Source organism: Aulonocara sp. 'chitande type north' Nkhata Bay, linkage group LG23 (genome assembly GCF_057382095.1).
Source record: "Aulonocara sp. 'chitande type north' Nkhata Bay isolate Kocher_YH1m ecotype deep benthic linkage group LG23, A_spYH_male_GT1.1, whole genome shotgun sequence".
Lineage (NCBI taxonomy): Eukaryota > Metazoa > Chordata > Actinopteri > Cichliformes > Cichlidae > Aulonocara > Aulonocara sp. 'chitande type north' Nkhata Bay.
Window position 1 is genome coordinate 50,403,752 of NC_141365.1, and position 17,167 is coordinate 50,420,918.

Here is a 17,167-nt window from a genome sequence, read left to right on the forward strand (position 1 = left end):
TGGATGTCTGGAGTTTTGATCTCCTCCATACCCGCTTCACACCCTGGAGGACGGGGCTGTGGCCCCCCCACACTCCCTAGCAGATCATTACATGGAGAAACCTTTGGAATGCAAGCATGCTGATCCACACAGGTATGCACACATGGGTATTCACAGACGCGGACTAAAGCTTTCTTGGCTGCTGCCTCAAAGCACACTGTGCGCTGTCTATCTTGCGTGCTGCACAATATCGTTTATTATTTAGTAAATATTGATATCTATGGCTAGCTAGTTTATTGTGATGGTGCTTTGTTTTCTCTATTATTATGTTGCTCTTTGTTGTTTGCTGTCTCCTCTGTTTGTTTTTGTTTGTTTGTTTGTTTTTTTTTCTCCATACAGGTGACCCAGGAGTTCTTTTTTTTTTCTCTCTCTCTTCCCCCCCCTTCTCACCGTCTCTTCTCCTCTTTGGTTTTCTTTCTTTCTCTCCCCCTCTCTCTCTCATTCATTCCCCCTGTCCTATTTATTAAAAAAAAAAAAAAAAAAAAAAAAAAAAAATGACAAAGGATGAACTGAAGCTCTGCCATCACGTAATGTCGCATACTGCTGTTTCTGATGTCATTTAAAAAAAAAAAAAAAAAAAAGAAAAACATGATTTTCATGCAGGACAATGCTCCATCACACGCGTCCAAGTACTCCACAGCGTGGCTGGCAAGAAAGGGTATAAAAGAAGAAAAACTAATGACATGGCCTCCTTGTTCACCTGATCTGAACCCCATTGAAAACCTGTGGTCCATCATCAAATGTGAGATTTACAAGGAGGGAAAACAGTACACCTCTCTGAACAGTGTCTGGGAGGCTGTGGTTGCTGCTGCACGCAATGTTGATGGTGAACAGATCAAAACACTGACAGAATCCATGGATGGCAGGCTTTTGAGTGTCCTTGCAAAGAAAGGTGGCTATATTGGTCGCTGATTTGTTTTTGTTTTGTTTTTGAATGTTAGAAATGTATATTTGTGAATGTGGAGATGTTATATTGGTTTCACTGGTAAAAATAAATAATTGAAATGGGTATATATTTGTTTTTTGTTAAGTTGCCTAATAATTATGCACAGTAATAGTCACCTGCACACACAGATATCCCCCTAAAATAGCTAAAACTAAAAACTACCAAAAACATTCAGCTTTGATATTAATGAGTTTTTTGGGTTCATTGAGAACATGGTTGTTGTTCAATAATAAAATTATTCCTCAAAAATACAACTTGTAGTGTATAGTGTTTTTTTTTTTCCCAAGAGACGTTTTACTGTATTTGGAATTCGGGGGTGACTACTTATGTAAACATGCCTGGTCCATGACTGGTACAGGCGTAACTGGGACATAATAATGCCTCACTGTACCACTGATCAGTGGGCCTTGATCAGTGGTTGTTGATCACTGATCGGCAGAAGCAACAACTTCACAGCAGATGGCGATGAAGGCAAAGGAAGTTCTGCTCTCTTGTCTCAAGGGTTACCGCAGCTTCACGCGGGATACCCTTCCTGGCGAATATGAGATATAAATAAAAATCAGAATTAGAAGAGACTCTTGTGCATGTATAGTACACAATCTACAATTTACGGGTTACTGTTGTATTAAAAATCCAACTCTATTGGCTTTAGTAAGCGACATGCTAGAGATCAAGGCTAAAACTACTTTTCCCAGAAGTCAGAGCGAAAGAAAGAAGGCGCTGCATCTCAAAAGGAACGCACAAGGTATGCCTTGTTCCTCTTCGTATTTACCAGGATTAGAGATATGTAAACTCCGCTTCATTAATGCAAAGTCTGTCTGATGGTGTGACACCAGATAGGTCAGCTAATAGCTTCAAACACTGTCATTTATTAGTGGCAGTGAAGGCGTCACGACGGCACTGTTTTTATGCCCATGTGCTATTAGCCAGTTGGCTAGCAGCCTCAGTTCGGGGTGATTGAGCTACAAACTGAAGTCGGCACGTCTCGGTCGTTGTTCCAGCAGCACAAACAAATCTCCTAAATACAGCCAGGTTTGGCAGCTAACGTAGGAATAAGTCGAGCTAATGTGAAACACTGACATGCTAACACACTTTGCTTCCCTGTGAAGTAGTTGTGTAACTTGTTGTTCCCTAAAATTTGGAAATGAGGCTGAAGTTCAGTCAGGAGAAAGCCAGATCACTCCTGGAGTTGTGCTGATGTATCACGCTAAAATAAATAAATAAGAGGTAAGAAAATTGTTTGGTAAATTTTGCCCAAAGTTTAGCAACATTAGCATATGTTAGGGCTGTTTTTGTTGTGCATCTGCACTTTATTGTTGTCAATGTCTACGCATGGGACAGTGTGAAACGTAATTTCAATTCCTTTGTATGGCAAGTACATTTGAAGAAATTGACAAATAAAGTTTTCTATTCTATTCTATATAAATGCACAATATTTGCGAGTTTTTTAGTAAATCAGTAAACAAGATTAGGCTAACAGTCTAATTGAAGAAAAAAAAACTCAGATTATTTTCTTAAAAACTCTTTTTTTTCACTTCGGTGAAGGAGCTGCTTCAAGTTACAACAACACATATGGGAAAACGTTACATAAGTGAATACGGTTTTCCACGTCTCTGCGCATGCTCCGTTTAACCTCCGCGTAACCTGCCATGTATCTGAATGTTTCTGCCGCTCATTTATATGGAGTAGGTAGCAACAGTAGCACCAGGTTACAACCAGCAAGATCCACGGTTTCCCTCGGAGTTACTCGAGTTCAGGAGCTTCTCCTTCTCAGTGAGCCTCACCTGGCGATTCTTCGAAAGAGCAACAGGGTTTGCAGCAGCACCAGACACACTTATCAACTAGAAACAGCATGCTTTTCTCATCTGTCTGTCTGTCTATCTACAGCCCTCCACTGAATAAGTGGAAGATATTTAGTGCATTAATTATAAAAAGCTTCACCAGTTGTGGTTATTTTTTTTATCCTGATGTGATTGCTTATATAGAGCTTTTATATATAAAGCTTTTAATACTAGGCTGCAGTCAAACGAGGCCACTGCACTGTTGTTGTCCTTTTCACCCACAAATTAAAACATATTGCTTTTGTCTTAATACAACAAGGAGGCAGTTTCTGCCAGATAGCTAGCTGAGCCTGGATACTACTTCTAGTAGTGCACAGCTACATATAACAGTGCAGATACAGCCGTGTAGGGGCATGCAGGGTAATATCTACGCCAGTTAGAACAAGCACTGCGGCAACACCTTGGAATATAAGGGAGCATCTTAAATTACCCTTAGTGGTATCTGTGGCTGGATTATTAGTAGTGTGTTGAGGCCATGGCTTAGGTACGACATAACCTACGACATCTTCCGGCGCCCCCCGTGTGCGGCAGCCTGTTACAGCAGCTCTGCTCAATCTGAGTTTCTTTCTTTCTTATCTTTTCTTCTTGTAATTTTTTATAACTAACGTATCAGTAATTAGACTTTCTTTTCTAACAAATTTCCCACGTGTGGGACTAATAAAGGTTATCTTATCTTATCTTATCTTAACCATATAAACCAGGTGTGTAAAAGATAAGGCTTGGGGCCCAAAATCGGACAGCAAAGACTCCAGTCTGGCCAGCTGGATGTCTTTGGAAAATATAAAAATGGGTGTACATTTTGGACTTTCACCTGTATTTTCATTAATTTTACAGTTTTGCCTACTGATTGTACCTGATAGAAGCTATAGTTTCTGCTTGCCTACTCAGATGTGACACTGACACAGACTAAGAACTATAGTAGATTGTTTTTGTGGTAAGATGCCTCGTAAACACAGTGTATGGTTATCGCAAAGCACATGAATGAAAAACTTAAGTAGAAAATACAAAAATTAATTATAACTTGGATTTAAACATCGTGGAAGAACTGCTTGTTTTCTTTTTTGTTTTTTAAAAAAAGGCTTTCATGCCCCTCAGGCGTGCAAACGTTGCACTGCCGTCACTGTTTTGGAAGGCGCAGCAGACCAGCATTGATAAGAGTTATTGATAAGTATGGAGACACACAGGTCAGGTGGATTGCAGTTCTAGGAAGTGTTTTTCAATATCTTCCAATATTCATGGAAACGCACAGAAACATTTGGTTTACTGCAACACGTGAAGAAAACTGTCAAATCAGGGGTGGCAGCGCTTTGCATGAAAATCTTGTTTGTCACACAGATTAATAGTAAGAGTTAAAGCTAAGACCTGCTGTGTCAGAACAGACTGCGCAGCTCACATGATTGATTTTGTTTTTCAGGTGAACAATGACATTGGACTGAGCGGCTGGAAAGCTTTCTGTCTGACAATGTCAGAGAGAGGAATGGAGCAAAGGTCAACATTTTCTCTTACTCGCCAGCAGCAGCATGTAGCTTTTTAACCAGCTCGTCGGATGGTTCGTTCTCTCCAGTTCAGCCCTCTCTGACACAGAGAGGCAGAGGACTTGAGTTTGTTTTCTTCATAAATTCCAGGTGGAAAGTCGGCAGCTTTTCTTATCGAAAAGAATCCTCGCATGCTGATTTGATAGCGTGAGGGGGGGAAGAAAAAGTTACACGCCTGTGCAATGGTAGCAGAGGACACAGCAGGAAGTGGGGACAGATCAGATGGGGAGAAAGAGATGGATCAGAAAGCATCTGAAGACGGCGAGCGGCAGGAAGACGGGGATGTAGCGATGGCCGCCACTGCCGCAGAGTCTCCCTCTGGAGAGGATGAAGCCAGAGATCCCAAAAAGTGGAAGTGGTCTGTGATTTTCTTGTGTTTCTACGGGTTTATGTCATCCATAAAACCCGGGGAGCCCTTCATCACGCCATATCTGCTGAGCCCTGAGAAGAACTTCACCAGAGAGCAGGTGAGTGATGCACATTTCTCTGCGTAATTTGATGAAAGTTTGTGTTGACTGGTAACCTTCCCATTAGGGCTGGGCCATATCCTATCGTTCACGGTAATACCGGTATAATGTTAGGCAATGATAAGAAAATGAAATATTGCGATAAAATATGGGTAAAACACGCATTTGCAGTGCCTTTGTTTTCACACGCGCATAGCGGAAAAAGCACGGCGACAACAGAGAATGAGAAGGGCGAAAGCGGATGAAACAGATGAACCAGAACTGGTTTGTAAAAATGCTGCAGCTTCAGTGGTGTGGGACTGGTTTAGCTTTCGTCTGTCAGATACACAACAAAGCACATTATTTGGTAGAGCATGCTAGCGGGCCGTCGTTATTACCGAACCGATTTTATGTGCACGGCGCTTGAAAATCTGTTAACAATGTTTTAGTACGACTTTGCTAAGCTAAGAAGCCGCTTGGCTTGATGGATTGTCGGAGCATTACAGCTATCGTAGTCAGGAGCCTCGTGCAATAATACGTACTGTGCTTCAACATATTACCGTATTGTGTGTGTATAACCTCTTTTTAAGTTTTGTGTATATTATACATGGTTATGCTGAGGATATGTCGGCCAGTTTCCACTGGAAATGCCTTTTGGTTAAACTGTCAGCAACGAATTTGCATTTGCACTGTTACATGTTTATATAACTTATAAACATGCAGATAAAAAACAGCTGCTTGTTTAAGTGAAAATACATTGATGGGGTTTTTTGCACTAATAAAGTTGTGGAGTTGTAAAGTATTTTGCCTCACGTCAATTATATCGTCAGTTATATCGTTATTGCAAATTTTCAAATGTATATTGTGATAAATATTTTTGGCCATATTGCCCATCAACATTACGAGAGACAAGACCTTCCAGTTACAGTCCTGCTTACAGGAGTTTTGCAGAGTTGAAAGTCATGAGCAGTCCAAAAAGTTAACCTCTGAGACTCTAACAAGCTCTGCAGTTAAGCATGTATTGCATAGAGCTGGGCGATATGAGATTTTTTCATATCACGATATGTTTTTTTCATTTCAGGCGATAACGATATCTATCACGATATAAGCCAAATAACTATATTTGTAAGATTTAAATGTGCTGTTGCTCACAAGTAAAATGTGAAATAATCAGCAGCTTGTTTTTATTTAAATATTTATTTCCCATAATAAGTTCAACAGGGTAGATGTACTTAAGGAACATGAGACTTTTTCAGATAAATAAAGGCAAATATTGCAAACTACACAAAAGGCAGCCGCTAAAGCGTTTAAGTTTCAAAATAGAACAAACGAAACAGACTAAATTGTCAATTCCACTTAGAAACAAAATATTAATTCTAAAAATAAATCTTAGTTTGTTTTACAGAAGAACAGACAAAACTGACTAACTTTTGTCAATATCAAATAAACTGAGAACTAAAAGGAAATTCTCAATCTCTCCTTGTTGTATAGCTTAGCTTTTCAAACAGTTTTAACAGTTACTTTAGTCTGACAAAAGCCGAATGACGAATTAGCGCTTCCAGTCAGAGACTGAGGCTACGTCCACACGTACACGGGTATTTTTGAAAACGGAGATTTTCCGTTTTCGTTTTAAAAAAATAATCCCGTTCACACGTAAAGGCAGAAATGAAGGAAAACGGTGCTATGAACATGCCAAAGCAGCAGGTGGCGCTAGATTCCTAACCGTGCAGAAATATTGGCCAATCAGAAGTCTAGAAGCCTCGGTGGGAAAAAGTAAACAAAGCTGGGGCATAGAAGCAGAACCGAGTCGTATGTGTGGAGGGACAGTAACTGTGTGTATATGTAAGCATTTAAACACTGCAGAGAGTAGAATTAACAGTATTGTAGAAATTCATTTCACTGAAACAATAACGTGGCGCACAGTGTGACGCATGCACCAGTTTATTGTATTTGCAGACTTGCTTTCAGCACAATTTACAGTGCACGCTACTCTGTTTTTTGTCAGACTTGAAATACCCGAAATACCTTCACACTACGGAACTTCTATGGCTCTTCCGTTCGACAATCTCTCCGGCGTTGGAACCATCATCTGTTTTCTCTTCGGTCACGCTCGGTTGATTTCTCTAGTCGGCACACTCATTTCCTCCATTACCCGCTGGCTGCTTCCCAAACAAACACACGTGCAGCTTGGCACTTGTGCTGTACGTAACAAGTCACGCGACGTGAAGCTGCGGCTGTGATTGGTTTGGCTCTGCGCTACTTAATTTGGATCGGCCGACCTTTTTTAAGAGGACAAGAGCGGCGAGGTCTATCGCGATAGCTTAATTTCTCTATCGAGTAAAAGTTATATCGCGATAGATATCGTTATATCGCCCAGCTCTAGTATTGCACAATAGAATTAATGAGTTCCATGTGGGGAGTTTGCTGATCCATCTTACTGTGGTCAAAGTTCACATTCCTTCAGAGTGGGTCAGTGCATATGTGGAGTTAGACTTGTTTGTAGAGTGGGATCACTGGAAAGTGATCACTATTCTTGTTTTCCTATTGGCCTGGCCATAAGCACGAGGTGAGCTGCCAATGTGTCGACAGCATGTGGAAAAACACTTCCAAAGACCAGAATAGCAGGTTTACAGCAGAGCTGAACTCCGTGTAGAAATATCTGTTTACCTGTGAGGTTATTTAAGAGCTTTAGTCCATCGATTTTCCTGTTTTTGGGATTCCAGGGAACAAGCAGTTTATCTGTCATCAGTCCCAGTGAAGCTGGCATTTGTGAAACAAACATCAGTGCCAGACAGATGTCGATGCTTTAACCAGTTCCAATGTCATGAAGTCAGCTGTGATAGAAGTCAGTTAAACAGAAGGTGATTGGGGTGAATCTAGGGCTGGGCGATATGGCCTAAAATCCATATCGCGATATAATTTGAAGCACGTGCGGTAACGATATATATCGCGATATATTCTTTTCTTCTCTATAACGTGTTTTCCACACTATAAGGCACACTTAAAATCCTTTAATTTTCCCAAAAATCGAGAGTGTGCCTTATGTATGAATCCTGGTTGTGCTTACTGACCTCGAACCGATTTTTGGCGTGCAGAAATCTGTTAAATGTTTTAGTACAACTTTGGTAAGCCACTGCTTGATTGATGAAGAAACACAAAGGGTTTCTTTATTTTTTTCACATGACTGCACAAAGTCATGTGAAATTTCTCTTTTTCACCCCCACTGAACCCACAGCTGTTATTCATCAGTAAAAAAACCCTCCCCTTTATCTTGTACACTGTTACGACTGTTACTGTGACCAACAGTGTGTATAGTTAAGATAGAGGCTGGTATTTGCAAAATACTAAAGTGATGCAGAATTGTGTTTTGCATCAAAGCTCTTCAGCAACTACTCCGGCAAAAATGCAGAACATTTGCTTGATGAGGATGGTCAGGGGATTTTGAATTATTGGTTGGCCAAAACAAGTAATATTTGCATTTGCATTCGTGATCTTTGTCATATTTTAATTGTATCTTAGTTGTATCCTTACAGATGTGAAGAAGAATGCCAGCAATGTTGGTTTATATTTACAGCTTCGTTGAACTTTCTTTAAACCTTCTTTTAAAAGTAAATAAACTGTATATTTGAAGAAAAGTTGGCACTATTTAGGGTAGAAAGTGCACTGTCAGAAAGGTTCGTGTAAGACTCTAGCTTGATTTTGCTTTTTTTTTTTTTTTCCCCACGCCTTATTTGATTGATTTATTTCCAGGTGACCAATGAGATCACTCCAGTGCTGACGTATTCCTACATGGCTGTGCTGGTACCAGCCTTCCTGCTAACGGATCTTCTGCGTTATAAGCCGGTCCTGATCATTCAGGGCGTCAGTCAGGTGGTCATCTGGATCATCCTGCTGCTTGGCGGTACGCTGCTTCAGATGCAGTTCATGGAGTTCTTCTACGGCATCACCATGGCCTGCCGTGTCGCCTACTCCTCCTACATCTTCTCCCTGGTCAACCCGGTCCTCTACCAGCGCGTGGCAGGCTACTCGCGCTCCTCAGTCCTCTTGGGGGTTTTCACCAGCTCTATCCTGGGCCAGCTGTGCATGTCCTTGGGAAACATCACCTTCTACACCCTCAACAGTATCTCTCTGGGGTTTGTCAGCTTTGGTTTGCTGCTCTCACTGTGCCTGCCCTGGCCTAAACGCTCCTTGTTTTTCAACCGGACGAATCAGGAGGAAAAGGAACTGGTAGAAGTAGCCACCAAATCTGAACTGGACAAAATGAACCCAAAAGATGGAGGGCCATCCTTTGCTGCCCCCCCATGTCCTGCGTCAACCTGGAAGGATTCTGTGTTTATGCAGATGCTTCTGGAGGTTAGAAATGTGCTGAAGAGGCCAAACCTGAGGCTCTGGTCCCTGTGGTGGGTGTTCAACTCCACAGGGTATTACCTGGTGCTCTTCTACGTCCACATCCTGTGGAACAAAGTCTACCCTGCCACTGAGAACAAGAACGTTTACAATGGGGGAGTGGAAGCAGCTTCTACATTGCTCAGTGAGACATTTCCAGACATTTTAAAAAATAGCTTTACACAAATAGTGTTATTGAAATTTAATTTGTTTTGTATCCAGCTTGGTGTTGCTGCAGCTTGCTACATTTAGATACAAAAAATGTAACAACTCGTGCAAAGTATAAACTAAATCTCAGCCATTGTCTAATTTAAAGGCTGGCAGGATGTATTTAGCTTTGCAGTGATAGCATCAAACAACTACTTAATGTAGGACACAATCTGCAGGACTTTTATTTTTTAGGAAGAAAAATCTATGCTAATGACTCTGATAGACCCCCATCTTCATGAGAGACTCGGATCGAAGCAAAAGTGTGATAGGAGATAATTGGGTGTCTTTTTTCCAGGAACCAATTTGAGAGGGTCAGGAAGAGCTGAAGAATGATGATATGTGTTGTTATTTAAGACTAAAGTAAGGACTTGTCCACACATATACAAAAGTAGGTTTTGGAGTTTTAGGCTTTTATTCAAAGCAAATTCACTTTCAGATAGCTGAAAAAGGATGGTTTGGGTCCAGGCTAGATATAAAAGATTGACATAGCCAATGTAATGACACCCAGGCTGGTGTTTTTGCTCACCACATCTAGTGTTTTTTGTAATCAGAGGGTCTAGCTGGGGAGTAGCTCACTAGCTTTGTTAGAAAGATGGTCACATCCTCAAACTTAATTACACTTGTGTATTGAGTCTGTTATGTTCTCTGTGCCAGTGTTGTTACCAGCATACTGATGTGTGGGGTTCTTGGGTTGCTGTAGTTGGTGAAGTTTCTGTCTTTGAGTCGATCCCAAATGGAGGCAGCAGTAGCATCAGGGAATACTCAAAAGGAAACAATGGTACTGAATGGGCCAATCAGTGTGACTGTGCCGTTACTAGGGCAGGGTATCGTCACTGATTTCTAGAATCAATTCGATTCCGATTCACAAGGTCCCGAATCGATTTGATCCACTATTCGATTTGAATCAGGGAAATTTTGCCTCAGTCAGAAATATTCTAATTCTGATCACGTATCAGTACATTTCCATATTTTTATATCTGTAAAAAGCAAGCTGACACTTGCGAGACTTTATCAAAGGTGTGAGCATCACAGCTGATGCCTTTGTGTCAAAGTAATTGAGGATAAAACAGAAAAACATGAAGGTGGTTTTCCTGGCCTGGGATTTTATGAAAATATTCTGCACTAGATCAAAAACGAAAGAAAACCGTTAATCAACATATGAACATTACATGATGCTGCTGAAGTCAAGCAGCATCATGTAGCCCCCCCAGTCATTACTAGGGCTGGGGCACATTATACCGTTCACGTCATAATGTCAGGCAATGATAAGAAAATGAAATATCGCAATAGAATCTGGGTAAAACGTGCATGCGCAATGCCTTTGTTTTCATACGCACATGGCAGAAAAAGCATGGCGGCGACAGAGAACGAGAAGGGCAAAAGCGGATCATTGAATGAAACCGATGAACCAGAATTGTTTTTTAAAAACGTGCTACTTCAGTGATGTGCAACTGGTTTCGTTTTTGTCCGTCAGATAGACACCAAAGCACTTTTTTTTGTAGAATATGCAAGCGGGCCGTCCTTACTACCGTATTTTTTGGACTATATAAGACAACCAAAAATGTGATGTCCACATATGTGGACGCCAGGTCCGAGGAGGTTAATGCACATAAAAAACAGCTGCTTGTTTAAGTGAAAATAAATTGATGGGTTTTTTGCACTAATAATGTTGTGGAGTATTTTGTCTCGCATCAGTTATATCGTTATCCCAAATTTTAAAATATATATCGTGATAAATATTTTTGGCCGTATTGCCCTGTCCTAGAATTACATTTCTGGGGTGATGCATCAGTCCTCCCCCAGAGCCATGTTCTGTTGGAAGGTTTTTCTCCTGTTAAAAGGGAGTTTTTCATCCGCAACACCTTAAAGGCCGGTCCGTGAAAATATTGTCGGGCATGAACCGGTCCGTGGCGCGAAAAAGGTTGGGGATCGCTGATATAAAGTGCCCTGAGGTGACTGTTGTTGGGATTTGGTGCTAATATAATAAATACAGTTGAATTGAGCTGTAACCACTTGAAAGCATGCTCTAAAGTTGGGCTTTTAAATATGGGAGTCTGTGGGGACAAACCTCAAGTTTTAAGACCATTAGAGGATCTGTAGTTCTTGGAAATTAGAAGGGTGACAATGAGCATTTGACTTAGGATATCATCTATCAGTGCTTTTGATTGGGTCATACTGTTGGTTGAAAATACTTGACAGTATTGAGTATTATTATTATTATTACAGGGAAACACAGATTCAAGTCTGATTTCTTTTGAATCTTTTTTTTGGGCAAAATCAGATGAAATGAACTGTTGGATTTCTACCTATGATTCTGATGATTAGCTTTTTGAAATGATCTTTTAAATAATGTTTGTAAAAAAGGTATAGGCTCAAAATGGTTTTCTAAAAGTGTAGTCCTGAAACTGACGTGTGTGTTAACATAAACAGAAGAGCAACTGCAGTAAAGGGTGCGCTCAGCTGTTTGGGAGAAGCTTAATAATTGATTGGCCAGCCCTACTCTGTAAGGGATCACGTCAGCTTTAGACGGCAATAATTGCACTTTAAACAGTTGTAAAGATTAAAGGTAGCAGCTTCGATAATCTGGATGTCATGTGTAAGTAATGAGGTTTGATGACAAAAGTCTGATAATTGAACAGTGATTAGGAGACTTCTGTGCTGCTGCTGATATTTTTATGACAAGAACAGACTAACTTATGTCCAATATGAATAACTTTCATTTTATTGGTGACAGTAGTGCTTAGCCGACTGCTTACTCAGTCCCTCTCTACAGATTACTTGCTCTGTGCTTTAACTTAATCAGTTTAAAGACTATAACCTGTTTATTTTTCTGTAGGTGCTATAGCGTCCTTTACAGCAGGCTTTGTCAAAATTCGGTGGAACATCTGGTCAGAGCTGGTCATTGGTATCATCACAGCGGTGCAGGCCGGTCTGCTGCTTCTTATGAGAACCACAGACGACATCTGGGTCTGCTATGTTTGTTATGTACTCTTCCGAAGCTTCTACCAGTTTCTGGTGCCTATTGCCACGTAAGTGCCAAAAACAATGTATTATTTAAGATGCATCTGCTTACGATGATCTTAGTTGTAACTATGCTGGATTAAAGTTAAGTGCTATAGGAATGTGGCCAAAACTGTGGTGCTTATTATTGGAAGATTTAGGCCAGAAATATTTGGGGGGAAAAGGATCAGAAGCTAAACCACAGCTGCCAATATCAACTGCCACGAGAAACTTCACTCTGAAACGACTTTTTTCTTCTTCTTTTTTTCAGTCTTTGCTCAAGCAGAATGAAGGATAACGATCTATTATAATGACATAAGCTGACATGTTTTGTGCTGTTGATCGTACAGAATAGGTCCTCTGGTGTACATTTTTTGTTGATGATTTATACCAAGTGATAACAGCATAATAATGAAGAAAATAAATGTAGCCCTCAGCTAAACTCGTAATGAAAACGTTAATGAGATAACACAGCGTTCGATCTGATAAGCCTCAGTACGTTGTGTCTGTCTACACTAGTATTTTATTGCTTTAACTTCATGTAATTTCAAATAACCTAAATACATCTACAGCGAGTAAGAACATACAGCGTATCATACATTTATACAAGACAGTTGCTCATGCTGGATGTTATTGTCTTGCCAGTTTCCAGATTGCATCGTCACTCACCAAGGAGCTCTGCGCTCTTGTGTTTGGTATCAACACCTTCTTTGGGACAGTGCTGAAGACCATTATCAGCCTGATCTTTACTGATAAGAGGGGCCTGGCCTTGGACGTGCACTCTCAGGTAAAACAGTCAAACAGCAGGGATGTTTCACACCAGTTGGATTTGAGAGTCCACATGCAGTAGTATAACTGGAGTTACAGTTGTCAGAAGTTTCGTGCTAATGGTGAATGTATGTAAAGTCCTGATAATTTTGGTCTGTTAATATTTTTTTTAACTTAATGACTTGAAAAAAACAAGAATTGGGTGCACACGTTGGAATTTATTTTAAATTTTTTCTAATCCACAAAGGATGAAAAGTGTACGTACAGATTTCAGAAATATACATACACCCCCAATAATATTAGATTAAGTTTTAAATGTCTCTCAGTAAGTTGCACCTTGACCAGAGGTAGCTTTCAGTAAGCTGATCGCTCTTCTTGGCGGACTTGATATAGTTCAGTTAAACTAGTTGGTTTCCTGGAATGGGCGCAGCTTTTAAGTATAGTCCACAGATTTCTTTTCAGTAAGGTCGAGGTCGGGGCTTTGGGATCGTCATTCCAGGAGCTTAATGTTAGGCTGCTTTATCCATTCCAAAACCAGTTTTAATGTGTTTGGGATCATTGTTCTGGTAGAACACCCAACACTGACCAAGTTTCAACCACCTAGCTGTTGATCTGAGGTGAAGTTGAAGAGTTTGGAAGTAGTCCTTCATTATTCCATCCAATTTGTGCAATGTTCCAGTGCCACCGACAGCAAAACAGCCCCAGAGCATAATGCTACCACTACCATGCTTGACAGCTCATACACTGCTCTTAGGTTTTGAAGCCTCGCCTTTACTCCTCCAAACATACCTCTTGCCATTGTGGTCAAAGACCTTTGCAAAGTGGTGAAAAATTAGAATAATTCGTGGTTACATGCAGTTGGAATCTGCAGTTGTTTAGAAATGACTCCAAGAGACCTCCCCAAATTGTGTAACTTGACAATTCTCCCAAGTTGTTTACTGAGTTCATTGTCAAACAAATGCTGCTTATGCTGCATAGATAAACTCCCAGTTATAGTAAATCATGATCATTAATGAGAAGTTGGTAGGTAGCCATGTGAAATTAAGACATTGTAGAAACTTCAACACTTTATTAAAATATTCAAGTGAGGGTATGTCTATATCTGAGTCCGTATGTATAATTTCGACCCTCTGTGGGTTAGAGAAAGTCTAACATAAATTCAAACGTGTTTTCTGAAGATGTATGCTGCACAATCACTCCACCCTGGAAAAGGTTCAATGAAAAGCTCAAAATTATCATGACATTCATGCTCATGATGAGTTTTTGTAAACTTCTTACCACAACTGTATCCCTAATGTGGTCTATTGGTGTAGTTTTATGTTGTGCATCAGGGCTGTCAAACTCAAATACACAGTGGGCCAAAATTCAAAACTGGATCAAAGTCGCGGGCTAACGTTAATATTCATTGAAAAAATCTTCCTCCAAATATAACAAGGAATCTTTTCTTATGGACTCAAACAGTATGGAACAAGCAAAGCTTAATACTAAACAATATATTTAACTTATATAAATGTATATATAACTTAATATTGCACACATGCAAAATCAAAGTTCCAATTAAATAACACATCAGTGGAATTCATTTCTTAAATAAAAACTGTATTTGCAGCCTTCTGAATTAAATGTTATCATTCATCATATTTTCATCATATTCTCCCACCTGCTCCTGTTTTTATTCTTTTAGCCATTTTGGGATCGGTAGCATGGCAGTATTTGCATGGTTGCTATGACTATTGTCAACAGAGGAGAGGGAGCTAATGAGTCCTGTTGTGACTGATGCACCAAAACACCAACAGAGCATTCTGGGAATTGTAGTATTAGCAGTACATGACCTGTGTAATAGCAGCAGGCCAGCTCTAATAGTTTTGTATGGCTTCACGGGCCAAATGCAATTAGGCTGCGGGCCAGAGTTTGACAGCTGTGTTGTACGTTAAAACATCTGGACAGCTCCCTCAGTTGTATGTGGAAGAACCATACACATCCATGGGTGTAACCCACATGCTCAACTCTGCTGCTCAACCCACAGTGTAATCAACCAAGCAAAGACTTCCTTGCTTTTGGGGAAACTTGTTAGGAGACTCGTTTCTGCTCCCTCCTGACAGCTGTCAGTGGCCATATTTCCAAACCATTATTTTGCCATTTAACAGGTTCTTTACTTCATTATCGTATTCAAATGAGAATAGTGTTGTTGTTTTTTTGCCAGTTTAGTGGAAATTGGATTAAAATTTTGTTTGGGCTAGGATCTCATGAGGTGCAGGATAAAAAGCCTCATCCATTGCACATCTCTCTTACAGTTTCTGGTGTACTTCTTTTACTTCACTCTTCTTACTGTCGTCTACTTTGCCTGCGCTGCTGTGGTCATCTGCCGTCACTACCGAAACGAGCGGAGGGGAGGAGTAACCAGGGACCAGCCCACGCCCACGGAGCTCAGCCCTGTGGTGACAAACAAGGAGCTAGAAACTTTGTCTAATGGCAAAAGTGCCTAACCCTAAACACAAGAGGAGAAACGTGTAGTTCCATAACATTGTTAGACCAGTTTTACTAATAAGCTCGTGAGAGTCACTGAGATCAGTGTTTTAGCCCCTTCATACACTCAGGTGGGTTCAGTGATGCCTCTGAGCCTTAATCAGAAGTGCCTCATGTGCAGCGACTCCAAGAGTGCAGCAGCTTGTGTCTGAGGAGAGATTTTCTAGAGTAATTTGCTTTTAAAAAAGTCACTTTGGTGTTTTTAGACATTGCTAAAGCAGCCTGGGACCTTTAATATCACAACCAAGATTTCTTAGAAAACACGAAACAACCTTGTGACATGCTGGAGTGATTCTTTTCTATAGTCAAGGCTCACGAGACACGACCACACGTGTTTTTAACAAAACACTCCTATTGTACTTTGTTACAATTACTGTGTTAGTGGCATTTTTAAAGAACATGTGAGTATGAATGCACCTTAGTTATTGATGATGATTATCACAGTCTGACATCAGTGTTATGGGATCGGTAAGATCTTCACTGCCGATCATTTCAAGCAGCACACTGCAGATTTTGTGCAGTGTACTCTGCTCAATGCAATGTCGTCTGGTGTCTGTTTGTATTGCAGGAGCAGCACCACAGACGATTGCAATAATCTTCATTTGATACAATCATTTCTTTTTTCTTTTTTTAGGACTAATTAACATTTATACACATCTTTACAGAAAATTAAAACCTGTTCTCAATTTCAGTACCTCAGTCAACTGGAGCTGCTCGTGAGTTTGTCGATAAGTTCAGTAAACAACAAACCAAGTAAAATTTGTAAAACCTGATTTTATTTATTTTTGGTCAATGAATGGCTGTTTTTCTTTCTTTGCTTGTGTTTAACATTTAAACATGCTGGGTCAGTGCTGTAGAGCAGTGGCTCTCAAAGCTGGGTCTGTGATTCTTTGGAAAAGCAACATGTCAAGCTTTTTACTTCCACACTTAGTAACTTTGGCTCAATAGAAGAGCGTGTTACATATCAGAAGATTTAAACATTAATAGGAAACTTAATGAGGGGATTCCTTTGAAAGGCTCTCCCCTCTAAATGGCCACTGACCCCAGAGAATTTCAGAGCCCCTGCTCCGGAGAACACTAGAGGCAACAGGAAGTGCAGCGGAAATGTTAAGTAGGTTTTAAAATGACTTTGCTTGATCACTTAAACAGAAGATTGAGTTATTTCTTACAGCAGATGCAATGGTAGTTTGTGTTTACTGCATTGAGTATTCAGTGGGATGATACATTTACTGTATAGATTTGTTCTCTAGCTTCAGTTCAGTGTTAAGTGCATTTTCACTTGTGTTGTAAAATCAGGAGTATCTGCACTGCCATTGTGTCGTTTTAGTGTTTGAAGGCAGAATTTTGTGATTGACATCATTGCTGAAAAATGACTATGAACATGTCTGAGTGCTGTAACAAGGAAATGAGATGTTTGTTTTTTATTCACAAATAAATTACTGAGTGGATAAAAACATGCTGCCTCTGTCT

The 17,167-nt window shown here is 40.3% G+C and overlaps 1 protein-coding gene across 3 annotated transcripts; it reads left to right on the forward strand.

Moving 5' to 3' along the window:
- Positions 1-1,509: 1,509 nt before the first annotated feature.
- On the forward strand, positions 1,510-17,167 carry slc19a1 (solute carrier family 19 member 1). Of its 3 annotated transcripts, none has more exons than XM_086282837.1 (6): positions 1,510-1,730; positions 4,241-4,828; positions 8,558-9,338; positions 12,240-12,432; positions 13,049-13,190; positions 15,466-17,167. In XM_086282837.1, the coding sequence occupies exons 2-6, from the start codon at positions 4,544-4,546 to the stop codon at positions 15,655-15,657; spliced, it is 1,593 nt and encodes a 530-aa protein (XP_086138963.1). In that variant the 5' UTR covers positions 1,510-1,730; positions 4,241-4,543; the 3' UTR covers positions 15,658-17,167. The 3 variants fall into 3 exon arrangements, with proteins under 3 accessions (XP_086138963.1, XP_086138966.1, XP_086138964.1); XM_086282840.1 differs by lacking the exon at positions 1,510-1,730 and adding an exon at positions 1,753-2,212; XM_086282838.1 differs by lacking the exon at positions 1,510-1,730 and adding an exon at positions 2,290-2,796.

Bases quoted from the DNA above. Each gene is read 5' to 3' on its own strand.
- slc19a1 (XM_086282837.1), top strand. From the start codon at position 4,544: ATGGTAGCAGAGGACACAGCAGGAAGTGGGGACAGATCAGATGGGGAG. The intron at 9,339-12,239 runs GTGAGACATTTC...ATTTTTCTGTAG, and splicing joins AGCAGCTTCTACATTGCTCA to GTGCTATAGCGTCCTTTACA. The intron at 13,191-15,465 runs GTAAAACAGTCA...TCTCTCTTACAG, and splicing joins CCTTGGACGTGCACTCTCAG to TTTCTGGTGTACTTCTTTTA.